The sequence below is a fragment of the Hypomesus nipponensis genome, chromosome 28, assembly GCF_054491055.1.
Source record: "Hypomesus nipponensis isolate SF chromosome 28, ASM5449105v1, whole genome shotgun sequence".
In the NCBI taxonomy this organism is placed as follows: Eukaryota; Metazoa; Chordata; class Actinopteri; order Osmeriformes; family Osmeridae; genus Hypomesus; species Hypomesus nipponensis.
The window spans coordinates 12009548-12029447 of NC_140388.1; the positions used below are offsets into that span (position 1 = coordinate 12009548).

Below are 19900 nucleotides of genomic sequence, written 5' to 3' on the forward strand. Positions count from 1 at the left end.
TGTTATAAAACAATAAAAAAATAACAATAAAAAAAATGTAACATAACAAAAGTGCTTTTCTGTCCAGACATGCGCACCGTGGCTTTCACACGCCTATTATGCAGTTGTCTGTTATCTTGAACGTTTTAAGCTACGATTTCAAGTTGTGCGCCAAATGTCTGGCAGTCTGACGTTCATTATCAATAGAGGGGAAGGGAGTCACTTCGTGGGCAATTGGTTTACAGTAGTGGCAGCCTTCTACGACACGGGGGGCGGGTTACGGCAAAAAAATTGTGTAAGGCTGGATCGCTGACTACATAAGCACCGCTACATAAGCAGGTAGTATGACATTTACAGGGCGCCGTGTCGAAGAGATCAGGGACTTGTATTGGAAGCGGGTTGGCACCATCTTAACTGGGTAGAGCAAACGAAACCACTATCGCGGGGATACCTACTTTTTATTCATAGCTGTGTAGACTAGGCTATGTAAAACGTAGGCCTATATAGATTTGTAAAATATGTTTTTGAGGGGGGGCTAGCATTGGGTTATAATTTCGTAGACCGGTGCGGAAGCGTTACAATTTATAGGTTATATAGACCATCCTTTGTGCAATTAAACTAAAGTATTTGGGCTCCTCGTGAATGATTTGTGTGTGTTTTATGAGATTTGACCGTACGTTTACATAGTATAGGTACATTGAACCGTTTTCGGTTTAAATAGCCATTTCTAGAAAGCCATTTGAAATGGGGATAGGAGCCGAAAATTCGTCTTTGACCACTATACCGCCCAGTCACAACGGGGGATTCCAGGGTGGCACCGATATCGCGATAAAAGCCCCCTCAAATGTCGAAGTAAAGATACCTGAGAAAGCGGAGAACGTCGCCGCAGAAAGAGGTGTTTGGGGTCGGCGACTTGAGTTCGTCCTTGCATCCGTGGGTTATGCAGTTGGACTTGGGAACGTATGGCGGTTCCCATACCTGTGCTACAGGAGCGGTGGAGGTAAGCACGTGCTTTCTTCGGTTGGCCTTTTAACTTCTCAACTAGCTATACATTGTTTAGTGCCTAAGCGCAATATGCATAACTTTAACTAAAGTGCTTTTTTTCTACCTGTCTCTTCCATACATTATTGTTTTCTTTTAATTTGCAGCTGCCCCTATTACAAGAACTGTCATGTGACTATAGCCTGAGGTGTGTGTTCACACGAATGCGTCCTTGTAAAACAATGCTCTCACTGACTTATTCATTGAAAGATTTACTTAGGGTCTAGGGTCTTAGGGTCTAACCTATTTAAAGCTTAGCACTTCATGTCTTGCTTTACACTATAAACCCTGTTTGTCATACAAATGACAAGATTAAGGATGAACATTACGACAGGGTCTGAAAATCCCGAGGGCTGTTGGCCTCACGAGCTTCCTCCTCATGGAGCACAAATCCATGTCTGTCTCAACCCGTGACTGAACTCAGAACACTGTAGATACCATGGTGCAGTAGGTTGATTTATAATGGATGGAGTTTCTCCTTACGTCTGTATGTTATGGAGATGATACAGGAATGGCTCAGATGGTGTAACCATGTCCTCCTTGTTCTAAGTTATTCTCATATTTGTGGTCATATTTGTCATAGCGTCATATCATGTCAGGACAACAGCAAGTCTGTGCTAAATGACTCACCAAAGAGTAGTGAATATTTCTCTGCCTATTTTGTAAGTGGTTGAGAAAACTGCCAAATCATCATGAATGTCCTAACTGTCACCTAGTCTCCAAGACACATAGTTGACTAGATGGTTTTTGAAGTCAGTTGAATTTAAAAATGTAAAACGTGTGAATGTAAAACTGCACCATGAAAAAAAAGAAGCAAATAAAATCAATTCTAAAGTGTAGTCCCCTCAGATTTATAGCCAGGCTGCAACCTTAGCTTAGACTGTTTGGAGAAACGGTATCTAAGGAGAGGGAGTGGCTTCATTGTTCCGTAGACCTGAATGGAAAACAACTACCAATGGTAGTTCTTCATTATCTGAATGTCTGACTTAAACCAGGTCAACAAGGGGTAATCTGTAACCGAGTAATCAATGTGTGTCATCTGGGCGCATATTGCTTTAATCATTAAATCAAAGGAGAAGAAAAAAGGTGTTGGAACATGGATTCACACTAATCTGTGTTTGTTGTTGCAGGGGCCTTTCTTGTCCCCTACTTGACTATGCTTCTTCTCTGCGGCATCCCCCTACTTTTCCTGGAGTTTGCCCTAGGCCAGTACACACGCCTGGGACCTGTACTGGCCTTTTCCAAAGTCTGTCCTTTGTTGAAAGGTAAGTGACCTCAACCTGGCCAGGGGTGTCTCACCTCAAACACAAAGACAGAAAGATAGAAATTAGTTTTTATGATTTGATCTCTAATCTGTTTTGTTTTGTATTCGTGGTTTTTTGGAGTCTGCGGGGAACAGTCCAGCAAATAGGCAATGATGCCTTGCTATGTGAATGTAATACTGTATCTAGGAGTCAATAACACTGCATGAAACCACAAGGTTGAGCTAAAACCGCAGTCTTGTTAGGTGACGTTCTGCACCATACTCATTTTCTGCACATTTGTAACCTGTGAGTGAAGGCCTGAGAGGAGGGCAGCCCTTTAACTTTATGATCTTGTTCTGAAGACATCTAGCCCGCCCGCTGTAAGGATGGACTGAATGTGCTCAGACAGTAAAATATCCTAAAGTGATCTATTAGACCCACCAGTTTAAGAAGAAGAGTTTACCCATGGTCACATCACCAGATACATCCATCGTTTTAAACACAATGTTGTTGAAATTATATATGAAACTACACTCCTATGTTAAACAAGTATTATAAAGGTGATGAGTCACACAACATACTTCACCCCTGTCCTTCATCATACTTTATTTACAAGAGGTCATATACACACCTATTATTTTCTTGTCTTTGTGTCACCCATATACTGTACAAACAGGATTAAGTATTGTTGAACATCTATAGCAGACAGGAACTTTGACGTGGAAAGGATCATCGCCATATTCGTCTTTTTCTTTTGTTTAAACAAACTTTCAAATTATTCATCAAGCAAGCCTCCGTGTTGGGGTTTCTACACGAGATCTTTCAAAAATGTATGAAAACCTTCAAATGAATGACACTCAATGGCCATTTCGCAAACTACAATTACAGTAGTTTTATATTATAAGCCATTATATATCATATATTAGTACAATTATCCTTAGAAACCTGTATTGTACACCTTTCATAACCATCTATTTCAGATAAGGTAATGAGAACATTGTTACATAACAGTATGTAGTATTTAACAATATAATCACACTATCCTTTTGTTGACTTTGCTGCTTGTCCAGCTAAACAATACCTCATAGTATTGACACACTTAGGGTGAGGAATCACATCTACTCTGTCATAATCATGAAATGTAACAAAGCAATATGTAAAATGAATCTGTTACAAACCAGCCTCACATGTTGTTTATCACACATACACATCCAAGAAAAGTAGATACTTTTATGTTTCAAAACATCCGTTTCTTAAAACTGACCTGACAATACCAGGCATGGTAGCTAGAGCATGTGGTTAGGCTTATCGTAAGCTTTATTAATTATTTAATTTATTAATTTATTTAATTTGGTATTTTATTCTATAGACAGAAGTGTATGGTTGTCTACAAACAATGCACACATGTAGCCAATCAGAATCTAGTATTTAACCAAGCCATGGTACATGTATGGAGGTAGAGACACCGGTGAGAGTTTGGGGTTGGTGAATGTTAACAACATGCAGCAAACATCAGCATGGCAACCATGCTTTCCTGTTGTGGTTGAATAAACTTCTTTAGTCTCAACTGTTTTCTCTAACTCTACAGTTTCTTCTTTATTCATTGTGTCTTCTAATCTCTCTCATATAGCACTCATTTGTCATTTTGCTGGACTGTGTTCAATGGTGGACACATTGTGGTGAATACCTATTCAATCTGACTGCAGTGCATTAACTGTCATTATGTGAAATAAAACATTTGTAAAAAATAAATCAAAATGTATTTCAAATCTGCTGATGGCTGCGACCTTGAACTGCAGCACAGTCCCTTTAGGTCAACTGATCAGACTTTCCAAACTGTTAAAATCCAGACATCAGTGAACAGCTACTGTATCTAGCTTGACAAGTATTGTCTGTGAAATTTTTAATATTTAAGGAATGTATGCAAACATAGATTAACATAGTCAACAGCCGGCTTAGCTACAGAGCAGCAGTCACGTGCTGACCATGCCGGGCAGTGTTTACCCAATGACATAAGTCAGCCAGTTGTCAAATTAGTTATCGAATGTACCCTTATTAACATTGCATTGATAATTGACCTCGAAGTAGTCGCTTATGGCGAATGAGTGAATCCTCAGGGAAGCAGTGAACAAGCGCACAGCCATCAGCAAGTATGCTCCTCTCTTGGGTTTGAATTTCAAAGGCATTCTATCACCTGTTCTAACGACAGACCTTTTTTTCCATAGTTTTTTTTGTATCTCCTGAAAGACAGAGATAGTCTACCCGGTCAAAACTTACGAGTTCGTCTCTTGATATATCGCTCATTACAGCCTGGTTAAGGCTCTGTGCAATGCGAGGTGCATATCCAGGTAGTTCTTTCTGCATATTCTTCTGAATGATATTACTGTGACACATGGTAGCTGTGATCCCTATATCGTCACTTATTCAAATGTACATAAAAACTCTTCACTGTTGTTCTGCAGGGTACCCACTTCTGACATCCCTGTAAAAACAACTGTCACCTGTGTTTAGCATTTACATCCCTGGACTGTGTTTTGACCATTTCAAACTTTCTCAGTAATGCACACAAACAGTAGCATGCACTACAGTTGACTAAAACCATAATTTCTTGTGTATGTCTTGGCAGATTGTTTTTTCCCACCTTTTTGTGGGCTCACACACTCACAAGGCCAGGATGGGGGGGGGGGGGGGGGGCGAGGGGGTATTAAGTCAGCTCCGTTGTGACTTAGTGATGGCTGGTTCTTAACTGTTCACATGATGAGTTTACAAACGACAAGGAATGCGTCTGGTTCCCGGCCCGGCTTGTTATTGAGCACGGCAGAGGCAACAGGACCTGACAGGGAGAGAACGCCCCAACACCAAAACGCCGCGTGTGTCTCTGTGGAGCCAATGGGCTGGAACGCCCAGCCTAATTGCATGTATAGGGGCCAAACCCCCAGCTCAGGTGGGACAAAGGCTGCAGGGCTTTGCGTGAGCCCCGGTTGAGGTTGCAGCTGATCCCCTGGGCTCAGATGAGATTGGACCAGCGCGCCGGGCACAGAGGGGCTCGTCCCCTGTTCTGACAGCCGTTCCGGAACTCTGGGTCAACTGGGCGCACAACATTCCGTCGATTCCGAAGCCAGAAACCCTCACCCCCCCCCCCCCCCCCCAAAAAAAAATATTTTGAAAAGTTTCTGATACGCAGAGTTGCAGCATTCTTCTGCAAAGCCCCGGCTTAGTTTACCACCTAGTCGTGGTCTGGATTTAAGGTCGTCCTCTTGGTTGAAACTCCAGTGCAAACTGGTCACGCAGTACATCCTGTGTAGAAGCTTCGAATGTAAAATGTTAGTGATCGTGGACAGATAATGACTAGAAGGGGGAGTCAGGTGGCTGAGCGGTTAGGGAATCAGGCTAGTAATCAGAAGGTTGCCAGATCAATTCCCGGCTGTGCCAAATGACGCTGTGTCCTTGTCCACTTCACCCTACTTTCCTTTAATTTCTGCTAAATGACTAAAATGTAAATGTAGAAGTACTTTTCTTTTTTTGGGGAGGGGGTATATATATATATATATATATATTTATTTATTTTTTTATTCCTCAAGCTTATCTACCCCCACCAAACGGATGGAGATGGTGGAACCTGGGTGGTGTGCCTAGTTCTGCTCTACTCTTATGAGAAGCTTTTCATTCACTAAGTCTTCAAACAGAGTTTAATGTCGTCAAGTGTTATACTAGGTCTCGCTTTTTTTACATTTTCAGTTGACAGCAGGTTTAAAACATCCTGGATGCTGTTGAGTGCAGTCTACTGTTAGCCTGACGTTGTCATACTCATAATTCTAGTCAGAATATGAGTCTGAAAACTCTCCGTTGGGCTAGACTAGCCTGGCTCCCAGCCCAACTTCTCCCCACCCACAAAAAAATGTGGTTGGGAAGTTGGGTCTGGAGGGTCTCGTATTGGGAACAACTACATAAAACCAGGATCTGGACGGACCAATGACATTTCCAGCGCGGGCTTTATACGATGATGGACAGATGATCAACGGTAACGTAATCAAGAACGTCACAAAAGAGCCCTTGGGTTGAATTCGTTTTCAACAAACAACATATTACGTTGCTCTGATTGGTTGTAGGTCTATCCAATTGAGTGTAGAGGCATTTGTTTTACGAGCTCGGTTGACACACGCCCCGTAGTCACATCCCAACGTAGAGTGTTCAGACTCGTATTCTGACTAGAATTATGAGTATGACAACGTCAGGCTAACAGTAGACTGCACTCAACAGCATCCAGGATGTTTTAAACCTGCTGTCAACTGAAAATGTAAAAAAAAAAAAAAAAAGCGAGACATAGTATAACACTTGACGACATTAAACACTGTTTGAAGACTTAGTGAAAGAAAAGCTTCTCACATGAACATTTTGTGTCACACACAGTTTGAATCTCTTCAAGATTCCCCCCTCCCCTCCGAAATATGTTTTCCAAGTCAGAAACTAGTGGCTCACATTTCCCTCTGGCCCTCTCTGTCTTCGCTTGCCTTTCGGCTTCGCTTAAAATGAGAATCGCTTCTGTTTATTTCATTACGGACGAAGATCCCAAGATTTGACTTGAGCCTGTAATTCAACTGGAAGGTCTCTGTTTGATTTTATTTTTTATTTATTTTTTTGTGTGTTTCAAAATGTTTTTGTTTCACTGAGGCACCAGGCCCATGTCCAAACCTACCGTAGTGGATCGTGACTATCACCCAGACATGTAACATAATGCTCTAGAAACAAGACGCCTGTTTGGACTTCTTGTAAACATACAGTGGTAGAATCCGCAGTAGAAACTGTAAAGTTTCTGGAACTTCCTTCTCCCTATATATTTTACTATCGAGAAGTGGTTCCATGTGGAATTTATGAGAGGGCTCCTTCATGGTTCCGTTAACGACGGTGTAGACGGCACTAGGACAGTAGCACCTGACAACTGTCCACAGAGCCCAAATCCTCAGTCCTACTTGTCACCAACAACTCTCTCATCCTGCGTTCTCCCTTTCAAACTGATCCACGGTAAGTCAGCAGTGCCACAGAAGCGAGGTAAACAACAAAAAAGAAAGAAAACAAAGAAATGAATACTTTTTCCACAGCGTTAAGGGAATGGGGATCTCCAACATGGTGATTTACAGCGCCCTGCGTTCACAGCTCCACCCACATGAAGGAGGTTCACACATAGCAAACACCAGAGGACGAGGCCAGTTTTGTAGCTACTGCCAAAGTAGAGAAGCGTCTGATTGGTTGTCCTTTGCCCCTCCCCCCCAGGTGTGGGCTTGGCCACAGTGGTCATCTCCTTCGTGCTGTCCACCTACTACAATGTGCTCATGAGCTGGGCCCTCTACTACTTCTTCAACTCTTTCGGGGCCTTGCTTCCATGGCAATCCTGTAACAACACCTGGAATGCAGTCGGCAACTGTTCGACCGGTTTCCCTGGTAATGCCACACACCTGAAGTCTGCCAGCCAGCAGTACTTTGAGTGAGTAGAGTTTATACTTGTTCAGAGAAGACGCGTTTCTGTTGCGCCATTGTGATCTCCCACGGCTTAAATGATGTGGGGAAAGGTCACACTAAAAGCTGAGCTTTGGGAGGATGCATGGGCGACAGCTCTGACGTGTGCCTGTCTGTCTTGTGTGTGTGTGTGTGTGTGTGTGTGTCTGTCATGTGTTTATGTGTGTCCTTCTGTTCTTTTTCGCGCAGTCACAAGCTCCTGGAGATAACCGGTGGTATAGAGCAGGCGGGGGGCGTCCGCTGGGAACTCTTCGGCCTCCTCCTCCTCGCCTGGGTCATCGTCTACCTCTGCATCTTCAAAGGAGTCAAATCCACTGGCAAGGTCAGAGGTCATTCTCTCACCCAGAGAACACAGCAGCTCACGGGCCTTAGGAGTTTGCACTGAATGTGTGCGGCTGTTTGGAAGAAAACCAGCGGTTTGATAACTTGTAGAAGCAGGGGGATTTAGGCTCCATGTGGATTGATCCCAGTGTGGGATTGGTTAGCTGTTATCCCATCGCCTCAAGGCCTCGTGTTACCTCAGGAATGTCAGCAAAGGCTAGATCTGAGTCTTGTAAAATGAAAAAAAAACAGCAAGATGTCCAATACCACAGCATGTAGGAAAGACAAGTCCTTCCCCCACAGATCCACACAGTAGGAGGTGCTGTTTTCTTACTGTGATTGAGACCGAAAAACTGGGTCACGCTTACGTTCACCAAACAAGTCACTAAACCAGGGCAGAGTTAACCTTTTGGCAGTTTGTTTCTCCGCCACGAAAAGGTCAAGAAGTTCCCTTACTTCTGGCAGGTTGTGTACTTCACGGCCACGTTCCCATACTTCATCCTGTTCGCTCTGCTGATCAACAACGTCCAGCTGCCCGGAGCCAAGAACGGCATCCTCTTCTTCCTGATGCCCCGGTGGAGCAAGCTGCTGGAGGTGCAGGTGAGGAGGACGAAAGAAAGTGTTTTGAAGCGCCAAAAAAGTACACCCTAGACAACAGCTTCTCTCAGCCCTGGCCCTCGGGGCCTTCTGTCTGACATGTTCCGGATGTTTCCCTCTCCCAACACACCTGATTCAGATGAACGGGTCGTTACCAGGCTTCTGCTGAGCTTCGTAACGACCCGTTCATCTAAATCAGGGGTGTTGGAGCAGGGAAACATCTAGAACATGCAGGTGTGACGGGTATGTAACAGCTGTAGCCACGCTCCGTCACGACAAGACTTGTTCGCCATTCACTGGGCTCGAAGGCACAACCTCCGACTTGCCAAGCGTGGCCACTACCAACTACGCCAAAGAAAAGCTAGCTCTTCGTTGACGTGGGAGTTTCACGGTTTCTAACTCCGTTACACAGGGCAGTGGGCCCTGAGGGACCAGGGTTGAGAACATCTGGCTTCAAACATCATTTGTGTTTTAAAGTCTTAAAAGGTCATTTATTCTTTCCATACATGTTATTCTGTGGTTAGCTGTTAGCACCTCAGGATCGTTGATTGGTTTGGTGTTGCAGGTGTGGGTCAATGCTGCAGCCCAGGTGTTCAACTCTATAGGAATAGGGTTTGGGACCATGGTCTCCATGGCCAGTTACAACAAGTTCAACAACAACATCCTCCGGTTAGTTACCCAAGCCTCTGCTCACTATTGGATCTCAAAGCCCTTTATATGTAATCCAACACCTACGATGTCACGTGAGCACTTTGCATGACTAAGACAGTATTTACATGTAGTCATTTAGCAGATGCTCTTATCCAGAGCGATATTTAACCGCCAGATAACTGATGTAATTACCGGAAGAATGTGTTATGTGTTATAGACAAAGCTCAGAAGTAAACACTCCCACGAGTAGAAAGGGACCAATCGAAATCCCAGGGATGATGGTTCCTACACAAGTGCTTGGTTACATCCCCCGAAGCAACCAATCATGTAATTCCAGTTCATGTGGAACCCCTGGAACCATAGTGTTGCTGAGATGTGGTTACTCTGCAGCGTGTCTAGTAAACACAGACCTGTTCCTTGACCCTGATCACATTTGACTCTATATGTCTTATTTGTACGTCGTTTTGCATGTAAGCATCTGCAAAACAAATACAAACATTCAAATGTGTTGCTGTTGCTCTCCTTTCAGGGACACGTTGATTGTCTCTCTGGCTAACTCAGCCACCAGCATCCTGGCAGGTTTTGTGATATTCTCGGCCATCGGCTACATGGCTCACATCCACAACCTCCCTGTGGACAACATCGCTACGGACGGTGAGATCTCTCTGCTGCAGAACGATCACTTTGACACGAGCCGTTTGTCTGACTGAAATCGTATCTCCACAACCACTGTTTTTTTTATGACGTGAGCACCGAGGTTCGGATGAGTCGTTACTCCCATGATGCCATACCGACCCACATTAGTCTAGAGCTCGGACTGGATCTTCAGTCGAGTCGTTTTTTTGTTGTTGTTGATTTTAGCTTTGGCCTTTTCCACCTGCGTTGTCTGTTCCCCTCCCTGAGGACAGAAACAAGCAGCTCACAGCTCTCAGAGAGATTCCTTCAGAGGGTGGAGAAAGGTGGAGTCTGGAGGGTGTCTGTCCAGTAGCTCTTGTTTACCCCAGACACAGGCAGCCACAGGCAGCCAGGTCTGGAGGTCCTGTGGTCGTCGTCGTCGTCCCCCCGAGCGCAGTGTGAGGTGACACAACAACAACAACAACAGTCTGTGTCCCTGTGGGTCACGTCAGGGCAACTCTGGGGTTGTTTGGGGATGGTAACTGGGCAAACCACACACACAAACACACAAGTGTGAGTCAGTGCCTTACATTTGTGGTGGTTTGTCTCTCTGTCTCTGCCTATCACTCACACTCCAAAACCACTGCTTTGTGCCTCGTTTCTGTAAATACATTTCAGTTTAACCCTTGTGCCCCACCGTCGTATTGCGGCAACTTTACCGCATACAAAACAAAGTGAAGCATTTTCTTTTAACCATTGGGCTGTCTCAGACCCCCCCACATTGCGAAGGTAAAAAATACAATTATTAGGGTTCCTCCGGTAGGAGGAAACCTATTGTTTTATTATTATTCTCCTTGCGCCACAATAACTCAACATGGTATTGGTAACTAATTAGAACATAACAATATTCAACACTGAGAATAGCTCAATGGGCTGGGATGGTGACCTGTTAGGTGTAAGGTCGTAGGTTTGAATGCAGCCATAATATTTTGGCCTGTCATCATTTTGATGATCTGTTTAGTTAAACAGGATGACCTCATTCTGAAGTACCACAAACAATTTCACCTTGGTATGTCAAAATATGATTGAATTAGAGCAGTTTCAACCTTGGCTGAGAAGCAGCAGACACAGCTTACTTTTTAATGCAGTTACTGAACATGACACTATTCAACACTGAGAATAGCTCAATGGATGGTGACCTGTAAAGTATAAGGTAGTAGGTTGGAATCTAGCCAGTAAGTTTTGTCCTGTCATCATTTTGATTATCTGTTTAGTTAAACAAGATGATATCATTCTGAAATACCATGCACAATTTCATGCAATTTCACCTTGAAATGTCAACCATTTCTTAACCTTTGTCCCAAAGCTGACCAAAGCTAATACTCTGCCCTTTCTATTCATACAATCTCAATAGTGGGTGTGTAGCAGAGAGGATAGAGAGACTGACTTGTAACCTTATGCTCATGAGTTCAAATCCCCATTCAGCCTGTTGTAGTTTTGATCTCTTGTTGTCCAACTCTCGATCTTCTACAGTGTACATGTTTATAATATTTTGCGGAGGAACCCGCATCGCTGCTTGCAGCTATATAAAAAAAAAATAAAAAATTGTATTCGGTAAAATTGGGTAAACACAACGATGGTTTGTTGTGAACCTTTGGGTCATGTGACCCAAGGCAGCACAAGGGTTAATACTCTGAGGCCCCAAGTCCATGCCAAGCGACAGTAACTTCCAGCAGCAACAGCGGGCTTGCCTCATCTGTTGCTGAGGTAGTATGCACCTGTAGAGGCTGGCCTCATCTGTTGCTGAGGTAGTATGCACCTGTAGAGGCTGGCCTCATCTGTTGCTGAGGTAGTGTGCTCCTGTAGAGGCTGGGATGTGAGCCAGCAGTGTAGGTTTCTCAGTTTATTTACAGGACAGGATCACAGCCTGGCTGGTTTACCAGTGTTTACCGACATGTTGACCCTGCCTCTTCTCAGCTTCCCGGTTTTGGAAAGGAATCCTGTGTGTGTATTTTTGGACGCTTCCTGCAGGCCGGTGCTGATGGTGTGTGGAAGAGGAACACGTCCAGTTTGGGTTCGGTGGCGTGTCACGTTGTGTTCTCAGGGGTGTTAGTGTGACCTGTGTGTGTGTGTGTGTGTGTGTGTGTCAGGTCCGGGCCTGGTGTTCGTGGTGTACCCTGAGGTGTTCTCCACCATGCCCTTCTCTCAGCTGTGGGCTCCTCTGTTCTTCCTCATGCTGCTCTGCCTGGGTCTGGACAGCCAGGTCAGTCACACACACACACACACACACACACCACCCCTTCCTGACACACACGCACAAACACACAAATTAAAGTAGCTATACCAAATGAGAAGTCAAGGTAAATCAAGGATCGATTCAGAGATCTCTTCAATGATAATGAACAGCATGTAGCTCATGATGGAACATCCGTCATACACCAGCGCAGGCCAGAGTGTGTGTGTTCTACAGTGTGTGTGTGTGTGTGTGTGTGTGTGTGTGGTGTGCCCCGCAGTTTGCCATGGTGGAGGTGGCAGTGACGTGCATCATGGATGGATTTGGGCCCCAGGTGCTGAGAGTGTTCAAGAGGCAGGAGGTGCTGGTCCTGGTGGTCTGTGTGGTGGGCTTCCTCCTCGGGATCCCTCACATCACCAGGGTAGGTTAGGAGGAGGTGACCCCCTGGTACCACCTGCTGAATTCTGTCTGACCTGTGGATTCCTGACCTGTGACCTGTTGCTTGTTTGGTGGTTGCACCCAAGTTGTAAATATATTTCTTTCTTTCTCTCTCTGTCTTTCTCTTCCCTCCCTCCCTCTCTTCTCTCCCTCCCTCCCCCCTCCCTCTCTTCCCTCCCTCCCCCCTCCCTCTCTTCCCTCCCTCCCCCTCCCTCCCTCCAGGGAGGTATGTATGTGTTCCAGCTGATGGACCACTATACCGCCGTGGTCTCCCTCATGTTCCTCGCCTTCTTCGAAGTTCTCTCCCTCTGCTGGATCTTCGGTATGTCCCCCCTCCATCCAACACAACGATATTAAAAACCAATCCTGCGATTAAATCGAATCCAGCGACTCCTAATCTCTGAATCCTTTCAAGGAGCTTTGCCCTCGATTCCTTTTTCTGTGTAAATGTTTACAGAGGAATATTTAAAGTCATAATAATAATAATGATAGTATATAGAGTGGGAGTATTGAGGGGCCTTTACCAGGGTTGATGTTCCAGGACTGGGGCGGATCTCTGTCATGGTGACACGGATGCTGGGAACAGCTCCCAACATGTACTTCCGTCTCTGCTGGTTGGTGTTCGCTCCTCTGCTGGTTCTGGTAAGGCCTCTCTCTCTCTCTCTGTCTCTCTCTCTCTGTCTCTCTCTCTCTCTCTCAGTCTCTCTCTGTCTCTCTCTCTCTCTGTCTCTCTCTGTCTCTCTCTGTCTCTCTCTCTCTGTCTCTCTCTGTCTGTCTCTCTCTCTCTCTCTGTCTCTCTCTGTCTGTCTCTCTCTCTCTCATATCAAGGTGAAGAAATAGGATTTTTCAGTCGTATAGTGGCCATTAGGACTAAAATGTTTTATAAAAAAAGAAAAAACATAATTTGGGGTTGTTTTGTTATTGCATGTTAGCAAAAAGAGTCATTGCACAAGTCTTAATCCGCTCAGTGCTGTGCCTTGTAACCCCAACACAAATATTTACTCGATACTCTCGAGTCAACCAAGCGCCGTTTTCTATTTGAGCTGTTGGATGTCTTCTCCTCCAGGGTATTCTGATCTCCAGCATAGTACAGTACGCCCCCGCCCGCTACGGGAAGACCTACACCTACCCCGCCTGGGCGGAGGCGGTGGGCTGGGGCATATCCCTGGTCTCCATCATCTGGATCCCTGTGGGGGCCATCCAGGAGCTGTGGCAGTGTGAGGGCTCGCTGTGGCAGGTCAGTGGGGGACAGGGGGACAGGGGGCCCTGAGACGTAACGAGGAAGCAGGGTTCACGTCGCTGCAAGACACTCCTCAAAACGTGGGTGTTTACTGGAGTCGTTTAAACAGGCTGGGGATGAAAGGGCTACGTTGAGGTTATTTACTTTGTTTGCCGGTATCTTTTATCCTAAGCGATGTACGAATACCGCTTTTGGAAAGTGCAGCAGAAGATTAAGGATCCGAAGTGCGTAGATCTAACTGTGTTTTGGTGGTCAGAGTCCTAGAAGGTTGTGTATGGATGGAACATCCAGTACGACACTCTGATATGAAGTTATGCTTGATAAATTCAAAAAATAGATTAAATGTCCTCGACCTGTTCTGCCTCTGCTTTACTGTGTATGTGTATGTGTGTTCTCTGTTCTGCCCTCTAGAGGCTAAAAACAGCAATTACACCCACTGTGGACCTGGACTTCATCGATGACAGTCAGGAGAAACAGATAGCAGATTATTCAGAGACGTTGTTCCTCACCTCCCAGTGAGGTCAAACACAGTCTGCTATCTCGTGTCTGGGGGTCAGATGGCTGAGCGGTTAGGGAATCGGGCTATTAATCAGAAGGTTGCTGGTTCAATTCCCGGCCATGCAATATTACGTTGTGTCTTTGGGCAAGGCACTTCACCCTACTTTCCTCGGGGAAATGTCCCTGTACTTACTGTAAGTCACTCTGGATAAGAGCGTCTGCTAAAATGACTAAATGTAAATGTGTCACATATCTACCACATGAATCTGCTTTTGCAATCACTGATTTCATATGGCCTAGATAGATCTGATGACATTTTTATTTTATTTTTTTCCCAAAAAGGGCTCATCCTTTAAATGAATGCAAATGTATAAAAAATGTATGAGAAGAGCTTTAAACACCACCAACTTGTATAAAATGGTGCGAGGAGAATTTGTTCTGAAGGATATTCCTGGTTAAGCTCTTTAGCTAGTTTCTCTTTCCCCTTGAATCCAGTTCCCCTGATTCTCTTTAACATGAACTGGATGCATACCATGTATGACTGGTGCTGTCAGTGAAGGTCTACTGTCAACCCAACCAACACTGCCACCTAGAGGCCAGTTTAAACCACTCCCAATCGACTTGTCTTTCACAAAGTCAATCTTGGGTTGGTCTTATTGAGTCAAAATTATGTCACTGAAATGAAGCTACTGAAGGATGTGGGGGGGGGGGGGGTTAATTTTATGAGAATATGCTCAGCCTTGCTCTGGCTGGTTACTATGGTAACGCACAGTAGAAGTTCACTGCATCTGGATTGCCTTTGGTCATTCCTTTACAATCTGGTGGTAAACTTCAAAGTTGTGATTGTTCATAGCAGACAGCAGTGTCGCTGGCCGTCATGAAGTCTGTCTGATTTAAGGTTCATTTAACACGTTGTTATGGCGATGGCTTGTTCTTCCTACTGAATATCAAGTGTCCTGTGTCCTTTATAAAAAATAATTGTATTTACTATTCCTGTTGTCCTGGTCAACAGGATGCTAGCTTTGTAGAGATTATTAAAGTTGAGTTCTATGCAGTGATATGGGAGATTGTTCATAGTTTTAAAAAGTGCTTGGATGTGATTGGGTCGTTTCAAAAATGCAAAAATCATACTTTAGAGTACAGTTTACATAATTCTGAAGAAGCAAAGTTATAAAAGCAAAATAAGATCAAATTGCATCTGCTGTGATGGATCACAGTTCAGTTGGTACGGTGCTGCTTTTGAGCTCTAGAGAAATCTAAAGAAACATTTAGAGCTGTTTCAAAAACACTTTCATAATTAGCTAAAACTGTAAAATAAATTATATGTATTATACTTTTGTTGCTCTATGCAGGTGTGGGATGTCTGATGTTTTGGTATAATTTCTTAGTGTTTTCTACTGCGGAAGAGTGGAAATATGGTGTAAGATGTCTGCGTTTGTCTCACTGGTCTCAAAAGTAAAAAATGAAATCAACTTTGTAAAGAGGATTGGATCAGGCAAGCTAAGGAGAACATCTTCACTAATTAAAACTCTTTTATTTGTAGTGTTATGATCATTATCAAGATCCCAGACCAAATATTTTAAATGTTTCGTTTTGTTTTTCTGCATGTCCTTAAGCAGCCTTTACTTGTGTTGATACATACTACCAATACACAAGTAGAACTGTTATTTATATTTCCTATGGTCTCAATGTTTATGCTTTTGATTAGGTTTTTTTCTCCATATTTGGAAGATGCCTGTTGAGTCTATCGTTTGTCTTGTAGGAACACTGATATTCTCTGTTAATTCCAACGCACACAAGCATATGGTTTCTACAGTAAAATATCAATAAGTTAAACAAGCTATTTATCTTCCCTTTTGTTGTTTACATAATGTCTCACAAAATATCGCAAATCACACAAAGAAAATCTACAGGCCTATTTGAGTACAATGTTACAGTCAAGTATATTTGTCCATATGCTTATTTATATTTTTACAAGGGTAATCTCATTAAAACTTTTGCAAGGAAATTATGGTTTAAACTATGTGCCTCAGTTCTTTGCTAAATGATGTTTTAATAAATTGCAAGACTGGCTAGACCCTTAAGTGTCTGTGTTCATCACTTGTTTGTAAAATCTGGTGTTTTTTCCTGGTGTTTCAGCAATACAGACTGATGCCACTAGATGGCGGTCTAGCACAGGGATAAAATAAGGTAGAGAGAAATGTGAAGATTTACAAATTCCCCCGTTCTTAGATACAAGGAGTTGTTTTGTTTTCTGTCTGGATACTACTGGACGATGGAAGGGATGTATAGACGGCCATTCCACAATACTAACATCATTGTTCTACTTACCAACAAATTGGAAGCACCTCTTTTGAAAAATATAATAACTTTAACAAGAACATTAAAGAACAGTCTTTAACATCAATATATAACAGTTGGCTGCAGTGTATCCACAAACTCAATTATGTGTTTGAATCCTGGATGATACTCTATATCAACGTCTGTTCGGTGGCTGTTGCATAATCAACGGCTTAAATCATTTGAGACACATCTCTTTAAACTCAGAAGTAGGAGAGGTGTGTGTGTGTGCTTGCAAGTATGTGTGTGTGTGGGGGGGGAAGCAGCGCTCATTATGCAGCAGTAGTGGTTGTGCGGTGTCGTTCAGACGAGGCTGTGCTGAGGGTGGACTGCACTCTGATCGATATTCTCTTCCTGCCCCTCTTGTGACAGAAATGTATTGTGGTCACTAAATTACTGCAGCCTGCAGCATGGGATCAATAACCAGAGTCTGCGTTTGTGCGTGTGTGTGTGTAGGCCTGGGCGATGCGGTGTTTTGAGATGAGGCGTCCTGTCCGTGTGCGTCTGTGGGGGGGGGGGGGGGGGGGGGGGGACTGAGTCTACATGCAGGAAGTGGGGAGGAGGTCAAAGTCACGATACACAGAAGCGGAAGACATCCGTTCTCAGAGTATCTGATCATCCGACTCCCATCGGCCTGGCGCCGCGTTCAACAACTCCTAGGGTTCACTTTGGAGAAAGACGACAGAGGCCGCCAGCAATAAATAGGAAGATTATAGACGGAGCAGCCCTTTTCATGAACTTCAAATGCCAGTGCTTTCATGTTTTTGGAGAGAAACACAAGCAGGAGAAGGGAGGGGTTTTGAGAAATGGATTTGCTGTCAAAACATAGGATAAATCAGGACGTGCAGAGCTCGTCGTGTTTTAGTTGTTTTTACTGGCTTCAGGTCAAGACCTTCACAAAGCCTGTCCTGGGTAATTTGCCACAAGGGTTATAGATTATCAATGTGAACTGATGAACTAATGATAATTTGGCCGACTGATGTTTGGTCGGTGTCGTCAGTTTAATTGCATCGGCAACAAAAACAAAAGAACGGTGCAGACCAAGAGATGAAAACATGCCATGGGGATAAAAGCTCTCTGTCTCTCTCAGCGACAGAAGTAAAATTGTGTAGGCCTAGAAAAAATAAAAAAATAAAAGAAAAACCTTACATTTAAAGCATGTTCAAGTCCCAATATAACTCATCCCAGGCCAATGTAGCCTAACTATAAGGCTGAGCGAGACTGAATGTCATGTTTTCGCCCACCCACATCCCGTCATCGGGTTGGCCACGGCCGATGGATCCATGTTTCGACGTCACATTTTCAGCCTCCAAGCCCCGAGGAATCACATATAGTATCTGACAGGAGGGCCATGTAGGGCGAGGTGGACATTGACGTTAGTCTAATTTACGTCATCCTCTTGTCTTCATGTTTCCATGTTCGATACGTCCATCGTTTCGGTCGAGTTTTGTGGAGCAACTGTTGGGTGCGCAAACGAGTTTTTAACGCGTTCCCGTTGATGGAATCATAGTCTGTTCTTGTCTGCCTGTTTACAGCAATGAGCACAAACACTAGCTTACTGCGGCCACCTAGTACAGGACACAGTGTCCTTCTAACTAGTCATTAGCCTGCGGTTCGATGTGTGCTTAGCCACAATGAGCATCCATGCGGTGTGGAAAAGCAAGGTTACATTAGGTAAAGTGGGACACAGCAAAGCAATTAAAAGGGAAAACATCTCAAACCAAACGCCGCGTTCACCACTAGAGATTTACTTAACCGTTCAAAGTTAAGGCTGGGATCTGTGGCCTGCTGTTTAAAGCTAATTCAGCTCGCCGAGCTGTGAACAAATGTTCAGTAGGCGGTGTTCTTCATTTTTCAGCAAATATTTTGCATTTCCGAATAAGCATATTTGTTGATTTATGTAGGCTAAAGGCTATATGTTTTTTTTCCTTCTCAATCCATTAAAATGCTAATTAGCCAAGCCTGCCAACCATTTATATGCAGATATTAGCTTTCGTGTTCAAGGCACTCCCGGTGTTCTCCTGCAGCACGTTCTACTAGTTTAATGAGATGGTTTGTGCTTTCTTTTTTCTTCCTGTTGGGGATCTGCATACACAACAAGTACCAAAATAGAGCTTACCTCCCGTTGAGTAATGAGCGCACAGCTTAGGTAGTGAGGTGGTCATTAACACATAGGCCTACACAATGAAAACTCTTTAGGAGTGTTTTTGTGTGGCCTCACCTCCAATGCTATCACACTGAGGATGTTGGCGTGTTTGGCTGCAGGGCTCACGTCATCTACTATATTAGCTGGTCTGTGTATATTTGCTACGATGCAAATTTTTGCATCGTGCAGAGGTTTGACTGCACTGGGCGACAAGCGCACAAGCCCTTAACGGATGTGAATAGATATAACAAGTAGTTGGAGATTTGAACTTACATTGACTTTTTAAGCTGATTAACCCAACTGCGGATTCCCCCCCCCCTCCCTCCCTCGTGTGTCAGCCTGGTGTTGAACGCACACTTGAACACGTCTGTAAAGCCTGTCCGCTAACAAAGACGAGCTCGCTAGGCCTTCATCAGGGGGTTTTAGTTAGGATTCGCTTCAGTTCTATGGGTATATGTGACGCCCTCTGTGACACTGCTTGTTAAAAAAGGGGCTAGGCACACACAATTCGATTGGAAAGCTGGACCCGTGTGATATTCTAGTTCCCCAGATCGAGAGAGCGGAAGGGGAGAGCTGCCCACCAAGAGAGACCGTAGCCTACGTGCAACATGGAGGCAACGTGCCTCCAAATAATGAGAGTTTGTGGTGGAGTGTGGTAGGCTAGGAGCGTGGTCATGAACAAGCAGAGAGACCATAAGATGGATACGGTGGGTTTGTTTTTGCACGCATGAACTACAGCTGGAGGGTGGAACTATAAGGAGTGTGGGTTGGCCGTCTCAGGTAGGTGTCTGTTGAAGGGAAAGGTTGTGTTTGAACCAACCTGTCCTTGGTGTTGTGTTATCTGGCAAACGTCCTCCTCCTCTGAGGCGTTCCTCCCAGTCCATCCTGGCAGAGATGGTGTGCAGCAGGAGACACTGTTAGGGACCATGTCACTGAGACTTCCTGTACTGAGGCCTGAGTCACCCAGACTCAGAGCATGTCAGGATCACTCAGCACAATGGACTGTTGACACACGCACTCCAACTGTTAGAAAATTCCCTGAC

General features: G+C 44.4%; 1 protein-coding gene across 1 annotated transcript; it reads left to right on the plus strand.

Annotated features, from left to right (window-relative positions):
• The first annotated feature begins 193 nt into the window (after nt 1-193).
• LOC146220066 (sodium- and chloride-dependent GABA transporter ine) lies at nt 194-16455 on the plus strand. Its single transcript, XM_084694853.1, has 13 exons — nt 194-979; nt 2151-2285; nt 7536-7746; nt 7968-8100; nt 8565-8699; nt 9262-9365; nt 9877-10001; nt 12113-12225; nt 12476-12616; nt 12856-12955; nt 13175-13275; nt 13700-13870; nt 14285-16455. The coding sequence occupies exons 1-13, from the start codon at nt 724-726 to the stop codon at nt 14390-14392; spliced, it is 1833 nt and encodes a 610-aa protein (XP_084550979.1). The 5' UTR covers nt 194-723; the 3' UTR covers nt 14393-16455.
• The last annotated feature ends 3445 nt before the right edge of the window (nt 16456-19900 follow it).

Coding starts and splice junctions, on each gene's coding strand:
- LOC146220066 (XM_084694853.1), top strand. CDS start 724: ATGGGGATAGGAGCCGAAAATTCGTCTTTGACCACTATACCGCCCAGT. Junction 7,747..7,967: donor GCCAGCCAGCAGTACTTTGA/GTGAGTAGAGTT, acceptor TTTTTCGCGCAG/TCACAAGCTCCTGGAGATAA. Junction 12,956..13,174: donor CTCCCTCTGCTGGATCTTCG/GTATGTCCCCCC, acceptor TTGATGTTCCAG/GACTGGGGCGGATCTCTGTC.